The following is a 13,458-nucleotide window of genomic DNA, read 5'->3' as shown; positions in this document are numbered from 1 at the left end:
GTTAATGTACATAGTCAAAACATTAGAAGATTGCAGAATTATTGCTAAATGGTACAATAAAAGGTAGAGTGGAGCTGAACGACATCACTTATTTAAATCAATTTATATATGCCAAGTTCACTACAGGGACAGTTTTGTTGCTATTTTAAATACTACGTTAGAGATTTTTAGCCACCAGAAAGATTAGAGCTAGTTTTAATGAATCCAGCCATTAAATGATCTCAAAGTTTAAATTCACATTTATTTAGCTTTTTATACACTATATATATAATTTGTAACTGCTGATTGTTAAATTAAATAATGAGCAATCTGTGATCATTTAACTAAATAAAGAGTGATCTGCACCTTCAAATTTTCACCGAAAATGGTTGTCATAAGTTTGACACAATCTCGCTCAACTTTCATGGTCAATAATAAAGTGCACAGTACCAAAATGAGAAAAAAAAAATTTAAACTATAATTTTACTTTAAAAACTACGAGTAGTTTACAGTAGAAGGGGCTCACTTACCATTCCTACCATTCATTTTTAACATGGAAAAGCAGTTGTGAGCACAACCTGGTGAATTAGATAAACTAGTGAGCATCTGGTGATATGGCACAAATAATGGAGGTGGTAACAGATCTCCAGCAATGCGAATAAACTTGTACAAGGCAATCTATTTCATTAAAAATATCATTAAAAGCATGCATGAAATACTTCAAAATACAAAATTATTTAATAAATAATACTTCAACTAGAATATTATTTGTTTTACATGTTTTAATCATACATTCAACTTACAAAAGCCAAAAAAGAAAAATGTCTAGGAGAGGTAAGCACATTATTTATTTATTAAAAAAAAAAAAAAAAAAAAAAACTACAAGCTTTTTAAAATAGACAAAATTAGAACTATATGACCAAGGTAAGATAATCTGGTATACATTCTGGCAAGTAATTTGCCAATGCTTCAATATACCTACTTTCTTTTCAACATTTTGTAGCTCTCATGCCAAATCGTGCAATGTAGCATACAAATGAATTGTCAAGGACAATAACAATTTTTCTCTAAAAGAGCCATTTTTTCATTGGAAGGGGTATATGTAAGATAAAAAAATATATAACTATAAATTATACTTTAAATTAGCAAAAGCCCCTTTTTTCCTCTTTTACTCTGGGAACTCCCTTTCTCTATTCTAAATATAGCAATAAATTTTTTGAAACTGTGTAATATCTGGAAACTAATTCTGCATTGTGTCATCTTAACCTGTGTGTATAGATCTCATCCAATTAGATTAAAGAAAATTCTTATAAATAGCATTGCAACCAACTACGCATCCTCTTTTGCCCTTTTTTCTGCTTTGCCTCTACTTACATGTGCCACTCAATTTGCTGTATCATTTGTTGTCTGATGACAGGTTATACTTTCAAAATTGTGTGGTGTATATTGCAGCAAATATTGTCTCCAGAATAGTTTTATCCAATAATAAAATTATGTTGAATTCAGTCCTATCTGTCTGCAATTCCATCATTCTATCTACACCGGCAGTTCTCAACCTTTTGACTAATGCGTATTGGGGATAATGGTCTAGGTCAGCGGTTCTCAACCTTTTGACTAACATGCACCATCGAAACAAAAATTGAAAACCTTTAGTACCACCACTACAAAGTACTACTACCACCACCACTCTTAAACAAAGCTCAGATCGCATAGATTTACGGGCGTTAGAGAAAAAAACTCAATCAGGATGTTGGGGTTTTAATTTTTAAATTAAATAGTTAAAAATACTTTGCATCTTTGCCTACCACTGTTTGAGAACCCCTGTTCTACACAATTGGTTTTGTCTTCTACCAAAACTACATCGCATATAATATATATATATATATCCATCAAAATGTTGTTTTAAACTGAAGATTTAATTCTAATAAAGAAGTTTTGGATCTCAAATTATTCAGAGGAATGAAACTAATTAATCAACTTGGTTTAAGGCTTCAAAACAATTTTACCTTGACACATTCTGTTTGAAGCATTAAACAGAGGAAATTAATACACATTTTTTAGTTTTTTGTTTTATTTTCTATTATTTTCAGTTTAGTTTACGTATTTAAGGTTTATTTTCATTTTAGATGCACTTCTTTTGGTTACACCTTTCCTGGGGAAAAAATTGGTTAGGGCCTCCATAAAGAAGAAATTATTATTATTCATTTTAGTTATGACTTTTCCTTTTAATTTTATATATATTTGTTTCAAGAATGTAATTTGGAGATTTTTATGGGCATAAATCATAACTAGAAATGATCTATTTATACAATGCTAGAAGCCAGTTATCGTATTAAGGAAATGAGATTTTTTATATGCAACTGTATTTAAGCATCCCACATCCATCAGAAGGTCATTATGCTGATTTGCTTGTAGAGGACGAGCGAAGTTTGTCATTATTTTATTATTATACTGTATTGTATTTTACCATTTTCTGTGTTTTAATTATGACATTGCTCAACAATAAGAAAAAACTAGTTTTGTTTTATAATGAGTATATAAGAATTATGGCATAAGAAGAATTATATTATAAATAAGAATGAGAAATATTTTTGTTTCATATTGATTAACATAGTTTTTATAACAGACTTTCAAAGTACAAGAATTGCCAAATTTATATTGTGATATTTAAGCAAAAAAGGCAAGAAATGTACACGTTTTTAATTATTTTGTGAAAAACATTCCTCCAAAGACTCCAAATTTTGAACATTTATTTCATAACAATTTTATAATATTTTAAAACATTGCAAGAACTTTAAAAAAAACTTACCATTTTTAAAAAATTGACAATTAGACAATTGACAATCATTATCAAAAAAATTTTTGGCAATTATATAAATAAAAATTATGGTCAACATTTTATGATTTGTATTTTTCAAATTTTATGTTTCTTTTCATTTCCTACTGCTTCAACATTTTTTCTCTAAAAAGGCTTTTCTATCACCAAGCCTTTTTCTCGTTGAACAGGCACAGATACACAAGATAAAAAATATGTAACCTATAAATTATACTTTAAATTAACAACTGCTTCATAATTACTCCCTTTAATTTGGATACTTTTCCCTCTCTAAAAACAGTGATAACTTTTTCTTAAGTACATCTTTCTAAATTAATCTGTTCATATAATCATGGTTGTAATGCGATGAAATCTCCTCCATTCAGATGAAAGGAAATCTGTACTATAAATACCACTGCGACTAATTGTGCATTATTCCCCCCACACACACACACACTTTGCTAACAAATGTGCTCCGCTCTGTTCATTGTTAAGATGTAAACTGCTATATACAAAAGTTATGGAACACATCACATACTCAAGAATGATCTGGACTGCAAGAATTTTCACTAACAAATTAATGCGTTCTTTTCGTCAAAGCTTTTCCTTTTTGTTTTTCCTTTTCCCTTTTTGTAAAGCTAAGAAGCTAAGCATTAAATCTGTCCATGTAACTATGATGCAGATAAGCATCTGATCATTTAACAGCTATGTGTGTGTATGTGTGTAAGATTATGTAAGATAAAATATAAATATACATATTGCATGCAGGAGGAATAGCATGGATACAAGACACAAATGTCTTACAGTTGTAAAAATCCTGTATGAGAAATAAGTAACAAATGTTTATAGGAAACATATGCAACAAACACATATCAGAACATAAAATATGTGCAATACATAACAGAAACAGTAATGCAACATATCATCAAAAAGAAATTTTTTTTTTTTTAAGGCAAAACGTAGGAATGATTTTTTTTCAAACATGAAGTGAAATGATGAAAAATTAAAATGAAAACAAATTAATTTGTATTTTTAAAAACATTACTTGTCTTTGGGATGGTCTTTGAAGATAAGACTGCTCTAACAGGCTTTCGCTTGGACACCAATATTCCATGGCTAATTCCAATTTTAAAGGATCTTTGGCATATAAATCAGTTATCTGAAAAATTGGAGAGAGTAAAATGAGAAAAACAAAGCTCTCAATTAGATGCCCGATTAAATTTCACAGAAAAACACATATTTATTACAAATTTGGGGAAAAAAATCAGTCTCTTGAAAATCAGCCTTCTACATGTATACATTAAAATATAGGTACCTATGTATTATCGCAACCACCTAAGTAAAAATTGTCAAAGCTGCAGAATACACCAAACTCTGGTAACCATGCTCATAACAATTATTCATGCAAACCTGTACATGACAAGTATTCATTTTCCAACACTGGCATTTTCGTATGCTTTCTTTTTGTCGTATTCCAATGGCTTTTATAGATTTTTTTTTTTTTTTTTTTTTTTTTTTTGTCTTACCCTTGATTTTAAAATTTGGGCTTATAGAAATTTCTGATGATCAAAGAAAGAAGTGAAATTTCAGCAGGAATGCATTATTTTGTTGCAAAAGCACTAAAGGGACAATCCTTCAAATTCTTTCTCAAAGTGATCACTACAAAATTTCCACCACAGCAAAAACAAAAAACCATTCATAACTAGGTTTAATGATTGTCTTTTGAAATAAATATATAGCTGAAACATAGAATATGGATGTATGTATGTAATGTATAATTTTTTACAATAAACGTATTCTTTTTCTTCCATAAAATTTGATGAACTGTGCCAAGGTGGTTGCAATAATACGCAAATACCAAAATTTATTAACTATTATTATAACTCAAAAGTTTCAGCTAAACTGTGAAATCTCAAATTAAGAATAGAGTGCCAGATCATTTAAGAAATCAAGTACAAAAAAATTAGATTTTATTTCTGCAGAAATGATATGCTGGTTGCAGCATATAATACCGTATTTGACGGCATATAAGATGCACCCTTATTTAGATGGCCACACACAAGGAAAAAAGGTTTCAATAGCGTGGTTTCTTTTAGTTCTCACGTTTTGTAAAAGCCAAATAAACAAGTATTGAATGCAATTTCGTTTACGTATAAGACGCAGGTAACCTTTTTTAGACCAAATTTAGGAAAAAAAGTGTGTCTTATATGCCATCAAATACGGTAATTACCAAATAATAAAGATCAGCAAAAAATCCTAAAATAATCTTGAAAAGAAATATGAGCAAAATACTGACTGAGGAACATTGCTTTCAATTATTTTTTTAGAAGTAAAACAGGATCCATACATAATCTTTAGAGGGAAAGAGAGGGGGGGGGAAATGAACTGTATTCATTATTCTCTTTTCATTTCTAATTTGAGGAAAGTATTTATTACAAAAATATCAAAATACAAAAATTACTCATAATAAATTAATCAAAGACTGGAGCTGCATTATAGCGCTTGCCTTCAAACTGTATGCTAAATTCAAACTCCAGTTTAAAATAATAGTAGTTTCAAAAAAATATACATTACTTGTTATTGAGACGGATAATTACATATTAACTTCCAACCATAACTTTAAATAATGCTTCCAGCCCCAATGTTTTTGAGTATCATGAAAAAAAAAAAAAAAAAAAAAAAGAAAGAAAGAAAGAAAGAAAGAGAGAGAGAGTAGAACATTACATGACAGTTCAATTGTTATTTTTAGATAAAATACCCTATTATATACAGGCTGTTTCCCAAGTCCACAGTGACGGCTAGGTCTAAGTTTCAGGCATCATGAAATTATAAGATTGTCAAGCTCTGCTTTTTGCACACAATATTATTAATCACAACAATATTCTACAATTTTTTAATATCAGATGCTTTTATATTGCCGGAAATTCATCTGTAATAAATTTCTTAGGCATCTTATACCCAATGCCCTCTGTATAAAAATACAAACTGAATCTGAACTAAGCCAAATTCAGCTATATTTATAATGAATAATATGCAATGATATACCATACATTTTTTACCAAAAAATTACAGAATTTGAAACACTATTATAATAAAATTATTTTCTAAGAAATGATAACTGAATTTTAAAATGAGGGTATAAGTTAGATGGCTGGAATTGACAGGAAATACAAGGTAAGAAGATAATACATACTAAGTTTAATAAATGTTCAAAATGTAATGGTAAGTTGGATGGTGGCTCTAATCCCTCTTGTGAATAAGATGCAATAATTCTTGCAGTTTCATCTCCACGATTTCGAAGTTCCTTAACCTAAAAACAACATAAACTAAATTCTTAGAAATTAAAGGTTTTTCATTTTTTTAAAGTTTATTTTTATTTATTTATATTTTACTTTGCTTGCATAATTACTGCTACGACATATTAAAACTAGAAAATCTTCTTTATATTTCATAAAAAAAATAAACAGTAAAGAAAAAGAAATAATAACAAAATTATCTTAGCTTCAATTAACTAAAAAGGCAGAAACATTTAGTACTTTAAGGGGCATTAGCACAATGAAGTCTGTAATCACACTGTGAATTCGCTTCAAGAAGAATTCCTACAGAGGAAAAAAGTATAATAAATAACTGGCAATAAAAAATAACATCATCATAAAGCATACATAGAAGAGCTAGTAAATTTTGATGAATATATCAGGCTTCAAGACATATAATAAATTCTGAATATATGTAAAATATGAATAAAGATATATAGAAATAAATTTTTTAACTTTGTATGCTAAGTAACTTTGGTACATTTCAAAATATAAAATATTATACATTATTATAATAAAAAAGGCACATTACAACAAAAATGAATAGTAAAACACAGCTTTGAAAAATTCAAAGAAACTTCTTTACCACACTCTAAACTTTAGTTTTAAATCATGTAAAATTTAATTTTCAGGCCAATGAATGAAAAAATAAATTGCCATATTCAATAAAGAAATATTTCAAGCATTCAATAATATAAAGATTACTGTTATGTAATAAATATATAAAAATAGTAATAATAGAAGAATTAAAATTAGATTTATTAAAAAATGAATTAATTCTTAATGCAGACTTGCCAACTCTCCCGATTTAGGCGGGAGACTCCCGATTTTCGATCACTCTCCCGCCAACCCGATTTACAATATATTTCTCCCGACTTTTTCTTATTCTTAAAATTTCTTACGATTTTTATGGAACTTGGCTTAATACTTTGTTATATGAACAAAAAAAGTGATTTTGGACGTCCGAAGCAAATGTATTTTCTCTAGATTATATCTAAAACAAAACCTTGCGAATTAGATAACTTCTGCTTTGTGAGTGAGAGCATATGCGTATCCAGAAACGTCCTTCTCCAGTTCTCCAATGGGCATCGTGCGCAGCTGCGTGTCATCTGGCATATATTAACCAATGAGGACAAAACAAGCTGTTATTTGGATGTTCTTTAGTTATTTCGGTCATTTTGTCCTGAGTTGTGTGAGTACACGTGCCTTTGGGAAATAGTTTTAGAAATTATCATCTTTTGTTATGTCTGCGAGAAAGGTGACATACTCGTTTACGTTTCAAAAATCGTACACAGTTGACTTTCCTTCCATTATTTCCTCAAGGAAATGTAATAAATTTGCGATGTGTACCGCCTGTCGTTGCGATTTTTCGATTTCGCATGGTGGAAGGGCGGATGGTCTCAAACATGTGCGTACACAAAAACACAAGGGCAACATGAGCTGTTAAAAAAAAAAAAAAAGAAAAGAAAAAAAAAAAAACGAAAAATTGTGTTTTTCTTCAGAAACAAAAAACCAAAAAGTTATTAATGCAGAATGTCTGTTCTCTGCCTTTTTATTGGAGCACAACCTGCCACTGAATGCATCGGATCATGCTGCAGCTTTATTTAGAAAAATGTTTCCCGATAGTGAAATCGCTAAGAAATACTTAAATGCAAGAACCAAAAGAGGTGCAATTGTTAAAGAAATGGATTTGAAAAATAAATCTTCAGTTATTGATCGCATTAAAACAGCTCCGTTCTGCCTCTCTACGGATGGAAGCAATAATACCGATTCAAAACTGTATCCAATTGTTGTTTCTTTTTTTAATCCAGAGTCTTCAGAAATTGAGTGCAGTTTACTTTCTGTCCCCACTTTGGAAGGACATTTGACAGGCTTTAATATAGCACAGCTAATTATTAAAACTTTAAAAGAAAATGCAGTCCCTCTGGATAATTGCTTAGCACTAGGTGCCGATAATGCACCAGTATTGGTAGGCTTGAAGACTGGTGTTGCAGGCATCTTCAGAAAGAAAAATTCAGATTTGCAGATTATGAGGTGCACCTGTCACCTCTTAAATTTAGCAGCTGAAAAAGGAGTAGCTTCTTTACCAATAAATGTGGATGAACACATTGTTGATATTTATTATAATCTTGAAAAGAGTTCTAAAAAGGAGGAAAAATTGAAACAGGTTGTACAGCTGCATAATAGCAGTTTACAATTAGAAAACTTGGATGAAGTTATAAAATCAGCTAGGATTGACACCCAGTGGAGTTTAATTGGAAAACTGAAAGATGCTGATGGAATTTTAAAATATAGAGAAATGTCTAGAATTATGTTGGCCATCTTGACAGTTCCCCATAGTAATGCAGAGTGTGAGAGGATTTTCAGTATTGTTGCGAAAACGAGGACTAAATTTAGATCTAATATTAGTGATGACACATTAGAAAACTTTTATTAGTGAAAGCAGGCCTACGTGGCAATTGCTATGAACAAAATTATGAAGTTTTTTTCTTAAAGAAAGCAAAATGCGCCACTGTTTATACCATTTGTACAAAAACTGATTAAAGGTTTTTTTTCTTGTTTTGTTTTGTTTTCTTAAACGATGCAAGTAATAAAAATGTTTTTTATGTGTAAGGTATTTTTGTGTTGCTTGCATAAGAATTAGTTACTATTTAAAGTTAATTCATTATTAAAAACTATATTTTCCTTATTTAAAAAGTCTTTTTAACATTGTGAAAAATCTCCTGATTTCTTAAAAAAATCTCCTGATTTTTGAGTGTCATAGGTTGGCAAGTATGTTAATGCAACGGTCAAAACAAATTATTTCAGCAATATATTCAAAAAATGCATTTTTTCCCCTCTCCTGATAATATTTCTTATTTAGAATAGTTTAAAAAATAATAAAAGTCCCCAGCTCAATGCTTTGAGTATCATAGAAAAAAGAGCATAACATAACATCACAGTTCAATTTTTAATTTTAAATAAAATAACCTATTCTATACAAGTTGTTTGCCAAGACCAGAATGATTTTAAATATTGTCCCCCTCCTCCAATTCTGCACTGACAATGTTCTTGCTAAGGCAACTGTGAGAACAGTAACTTCTCAGACCACACAGTTTGTCATCGCAAGAATTAATATTAATCGTGGAACTGCACGTGTGTATATAAGCACCGGTGAGACTGGTTTCTTCCCTTCTTCTTCACCCATGTCCTACCTGCTGTTGCTTGGCAATCAGCAAGACGCACGATGTGCGGGGCTCTGTCCCTGCATATCTCACTGATGGAGTTTCATCATTTCTGATATTCACATTGAGTGTTGTTGTGATTTTTGCATAAAAAGAAGCAGAACTAAAAGGTTGCGATATATTTAGATGAAAATGCTCAGCTTAAAAATCCATCTCCTAAGGTAACGTTCTAAAACATCTCAAGCAGATTATCTATAGGTGTTCGACTCCAGAATGTGACCATGTGATAATTTTATGTGTGTTAAAGAATGTGAAAGTGAAAAAAAAGAGCTTGCATGTGTATAATAATAATGTGTACACAGCACGAAATTAATATGAGAAAATTTTGACTGCATATATATGTGATGTAACTGGATTTTATTTGTTAGCTAACGGACATGTGTTCTGCTTTCGTCTATTATTCCATTTTGGGTTCTCACATTTTGTGGTTTATGACATTTTATATGTGTGTGATAAGTGTTCCATATTTAATCCAGAAAATGTGTTTTGATAAAATAAATGTTAGATTAGAAAAAGAAATGTGTCTCCGCAAGTCTCATGCATGTGGGTTATTGGGTAAGTTAAATATTTAATTACGCTTGATGCTAGGGTTAATGTACGATCACTAAGAATTCAGGCTAGTAAATACAGTCAAAAGTCTTTAATCCGACGTCCATAATCCGGAATGATCTATAATCCAGACCTCAAAACTACAAACTTTCTGCGTTTTACGCATGCGCATAATACATTTATGCATGCTCATCTAATATATAACGGATGGTATAAGCTAAGCTAAAATTATCTAATTATCTATTTCAGTTAATGTTGCAGATTGCGTTGTTCCTTATTTTTTGCAGATTGTTAGAGCAATTTTATAAAAGTAAGCTTGAACTTTCGATTATATCAAAAAGAATTTCCGATTCTGGAGCTACCAAAGGCTCAAAGCGAAAGCATATTCCAATGTCCATCAAACAAAAAGTGGAATTACTGCAAAAAATAGATAAAGGCATATCCTTAGTGTTTTGGCCTCCTCGGTGATTGCGATGATTTGTGCCCATAGGGCGCACCGCACAAAGAGTTAGTTGTGTTACAGAGCGTAAGGGAAGCGGAAACGGCTAAATGTCGGGCGTATTACCACTAATTGAGGTAATTGCACCGTATCTGTCAGGTGGCAGAAAACTAGTATGATGTATCAATTCACATGCCAGGTGGCAGAATGTATCTATCATGTACATGCCAGGAAGCATAATGCTTGTAAATATGCCAGGTGGCATACGACTTGTAAATAAATTGTAAATAAATGTACAGTAAAATATCTTGGTGCAATAGATCAAGGAACAAGCATCAACAACCTTCTGATCATTTGGATACATATATTATTTTTTTTGGTGACACCGGACTTGATTTGTGGCGATGAAGAATGGACGAAGAAAACTAGTGAATTCATGACTGAAAAGCCAGGATTTAACGCGAAGAAATTCGAGGTAGGCCCTTTTTCATTTTTCCAGTTTTGAATAGAATTGTTGAATAAAAATCTTGGTGATTATTATAGTTGATAGAATCTAATGGTAAAATGGAGGCTATGAATAAGGCAAAGAAGTTGCGTACGGTGACGCGTAACTTAACTACCAAGTTGATGAGTAAAATAGATTCTGCATTGTTAGAAGAGGGTGAAACCGCGGATGAGAAATTAAAAGAATTACTCGAAATGTTACTTGAAAAATCGCAGTTGTTGAAACAATATGATTTTGAGATTGAAAAACTTATAATTACGGAACAGGAGTTGGAAACAGAAGTAATTTCCGCGCAGGAATATCAGGAAAGAATTATAAGTTTTAAATGTAAAATTCAGGAAAAAATTAAGAAAAAATGTGTGGAAAGTTGAATCTAGAAATTCTAATGAGGAAACTATATCTCCGAAGTTGAAAACTTGTGAAGTTAATACTTTAAAATTGCCAAAATTAACGATTACAAAATATTACGGTGATCCTTTTTCTTGGCTTGAATTCTGGAATCAGTTTAGTAATTACATTCACCAAAATGAAAGTCTCAGTTCGGTTGACAAGTTTTGTTATTTAAAATCGCTTTTGGGAGGTTTAGCTTTAAATGCTATTAGTGGATTAACATTTACTAGTGAAAACTATACGGTGGCTGTTGATATTCTAAAAAACTGTTTCGGCAGAGATGACCTGCTAATTAATGCGCATATGAATAAATTGTTGAGTTTAGAACCTGTAAAATATTCCGGAAATACGGCTTCTTTGAGGAAGCTTTATGACGATATAGAAATACAAATAAGGAATTTAAATTCTTTAAATGTTACTAGTGGTTCTTATGGACATTTATTATCCCCTATTTTGTTAAAGTTAATACCCGAGAATTTAACTCTAGAATTCACTAGGAAAAGAAGTGATGAACAAAATTTCGATGTTAATGAACTACTAACGTTCTTGAAAACGGAAGTGGAATGTAGGGAAACATCAATGATGTTAGCGCGTTCTAAGAATTTTGATGTAAATGAAACATCAATACGAAACAAAAGTTCCCATCAAGGTTATCAAAATAAATCTTACATGCATTCTAAAAGAAATGATTACAGTACGAATAAGCAAGGTGCTTCGGTATTAACTAGTCAAAGCGAAACTCCCTCTAAATACTTTCAAAAATCACATTTTAATCCAAATCGAAAGTTCTCTACCCCGCCTAAGAAAGAGAATCAAAATGTCTGCATATTTTGTTTATCTGCTTGTCATATGAATCATGATTGCGCACTTGATTTAAAGGCTCGCCGAAAGGCATTAATGGATCGAGGTTTATGTTTTATTTGCTTTTCGAAAGGGCATCCAAGGCATTTCTGTGCTCATAAAGATGAAAAATGCAGACTGTGCAATGTCCAAGGTTATTCGTTAATATGTGACGCCCCATCGAAAGGTTTAGAGACGGATACTTCCAATCAGACAAAACAAACGCCAATCCCTGAAGCTTCTCTTTCGCTCATGAAAATAATAACAAATTAAACTAATAATAATAACAATTAATTTTGTTATTAAATGAAAATAATAACAAAATTAAACTACCGACTTCCGTTCTTTTACAGACGTTTTCGGCAACAGTTAGGTGTAAAGGGGGGGAACGAAAAAGTATTACGTTGTATTCTAGATTCAGGGTCAACAAAGTCATTCATCTTACGAGAAGTGGTTGATTCACTGGGGTTGAAAATTATTAATAAAGAAGCACTTATTATTTTCACATTTGGATGCAAAGATGCAAAAGAGCGCTTGTATGATATTGTAGAAATCGTATTGCAAAATGTAAGCCATCCCAGTAAAAAGATAAAAATTAATAGCATAGTCATTATAATAGCAATGCAATAGTCATTGATTCTATAACACTAGGGCAAGTAAAAGTTCCTTCTCGGTGGATACGAAAGATGGCGTTTGAGAAGGGAATAGAATTAGCAGATGCTGGTACGAGTGACGAAATTCAAGTATTAATAGGTTCGGATTATATTTGGGAAATTTTAGGAGAACGAAATGTGAAGTTTTGTAAAAAATTAGTCGCAACAAAAAGCACTTTCGGTTTTGTGATTCAAGGCAAGGACGAAGGATCAAAGTGTAAGGACGCAAGAGTTAATCATATAACCGTTGTAAATGAGGACTTAGATTATGAAAGAGTTAAAAAATTATGGGAATTAGAAGCAATTGGGATATGTTCGGATAAAGAAATATCTCTATCAGATAAAGAAATTTTAGAGTCATTTGAACGAAATACAACTTACAAGAATAAAAGGTATGAAACTCGATTATCGTGGAAAGAGGGTGTTGAAGGTTTAAATAACAATTATGAAATCGCGAAACAGCGTTTACAATTTTTAAATAATAGGTTTCAGAAAAATAGCGAGCTATATTTAAAATATAATGAGATAATTAATGAACACTTGAGAGATGGTATAGTGGGACGGGTAGATACGTATTTAAATAGTAGTTTGAAAACGGGGTATTACATGCCTCATCACGCGGTAGTGCGCGAGCAGAAGGATTCTACAAAGGTTCGAAGAGTTTTTGACGCTTCTTCTAAAAGTAAGGGAAATTTATCACTTAATGATTGTTTGGAAAGCGGACCTAATTTAAATCCTGATTTGCTAAAG

The 13,458-nt window shown here is 31.2% G+C and overlaps 1 protein-coding gene across 2 annotated transcripts in view; it reads right to left on the bottom strand.

Annotated features, from left to right (window-relative positions):
• Nucleotides 1-13,458, bottom strand: part of Nup205 (nuclear pore complex protein Nup205) — a 205,957-nt gene that overhangs the window by 96,992 nt on the left and 95,507 nt on the right. For both annotated transcript variants that reach the window (XM_085813835.1, XM_085813834.1), the window contains exons 9-12: nucleotides 6,331-6,393; nucleotides 5,988-6,104; nucleotides 3,840-3,953; nucleotides 510-657 (exon numbers count right to left, since the gene is read on the bottom strand). In XM_085813835.1, coding sequence (XP_085669961.1) covers nucleotides 510-657; nucleotides 3,840-3,953; nucleotides 5,988-6,104; nucleotides 6,331-6,393 — 442 coding nt within the window. The remainder of the gene's footprint in view (nucleotides 1-509; nucleotides 658-3,839; nucleotides 3,954-5,987; nucleotides 6,105-6,330; nucleotides 6,394-13,458) is intronic.

This window comes from Stegodyphus dumicola, chromosome 3, assembly GCF_044657685.1.
Source record: "Stegodyphus dumicola isolate Sdum_Otavi_A_Nest chromosome 3, ASM4465768v1".
NCBI classification, from domain to species: domain Eukaryota; kingdom Metazoa; phylum Arthropoda; class Arachnida; order Araneae; family Eresidae; genus Stegodyphus; species Stegodyphus dumicola.
Note: the sequence above shows the minus strand (reverse complement) of the source record. Positions and strands in the feature narration are given on the sequence as shown.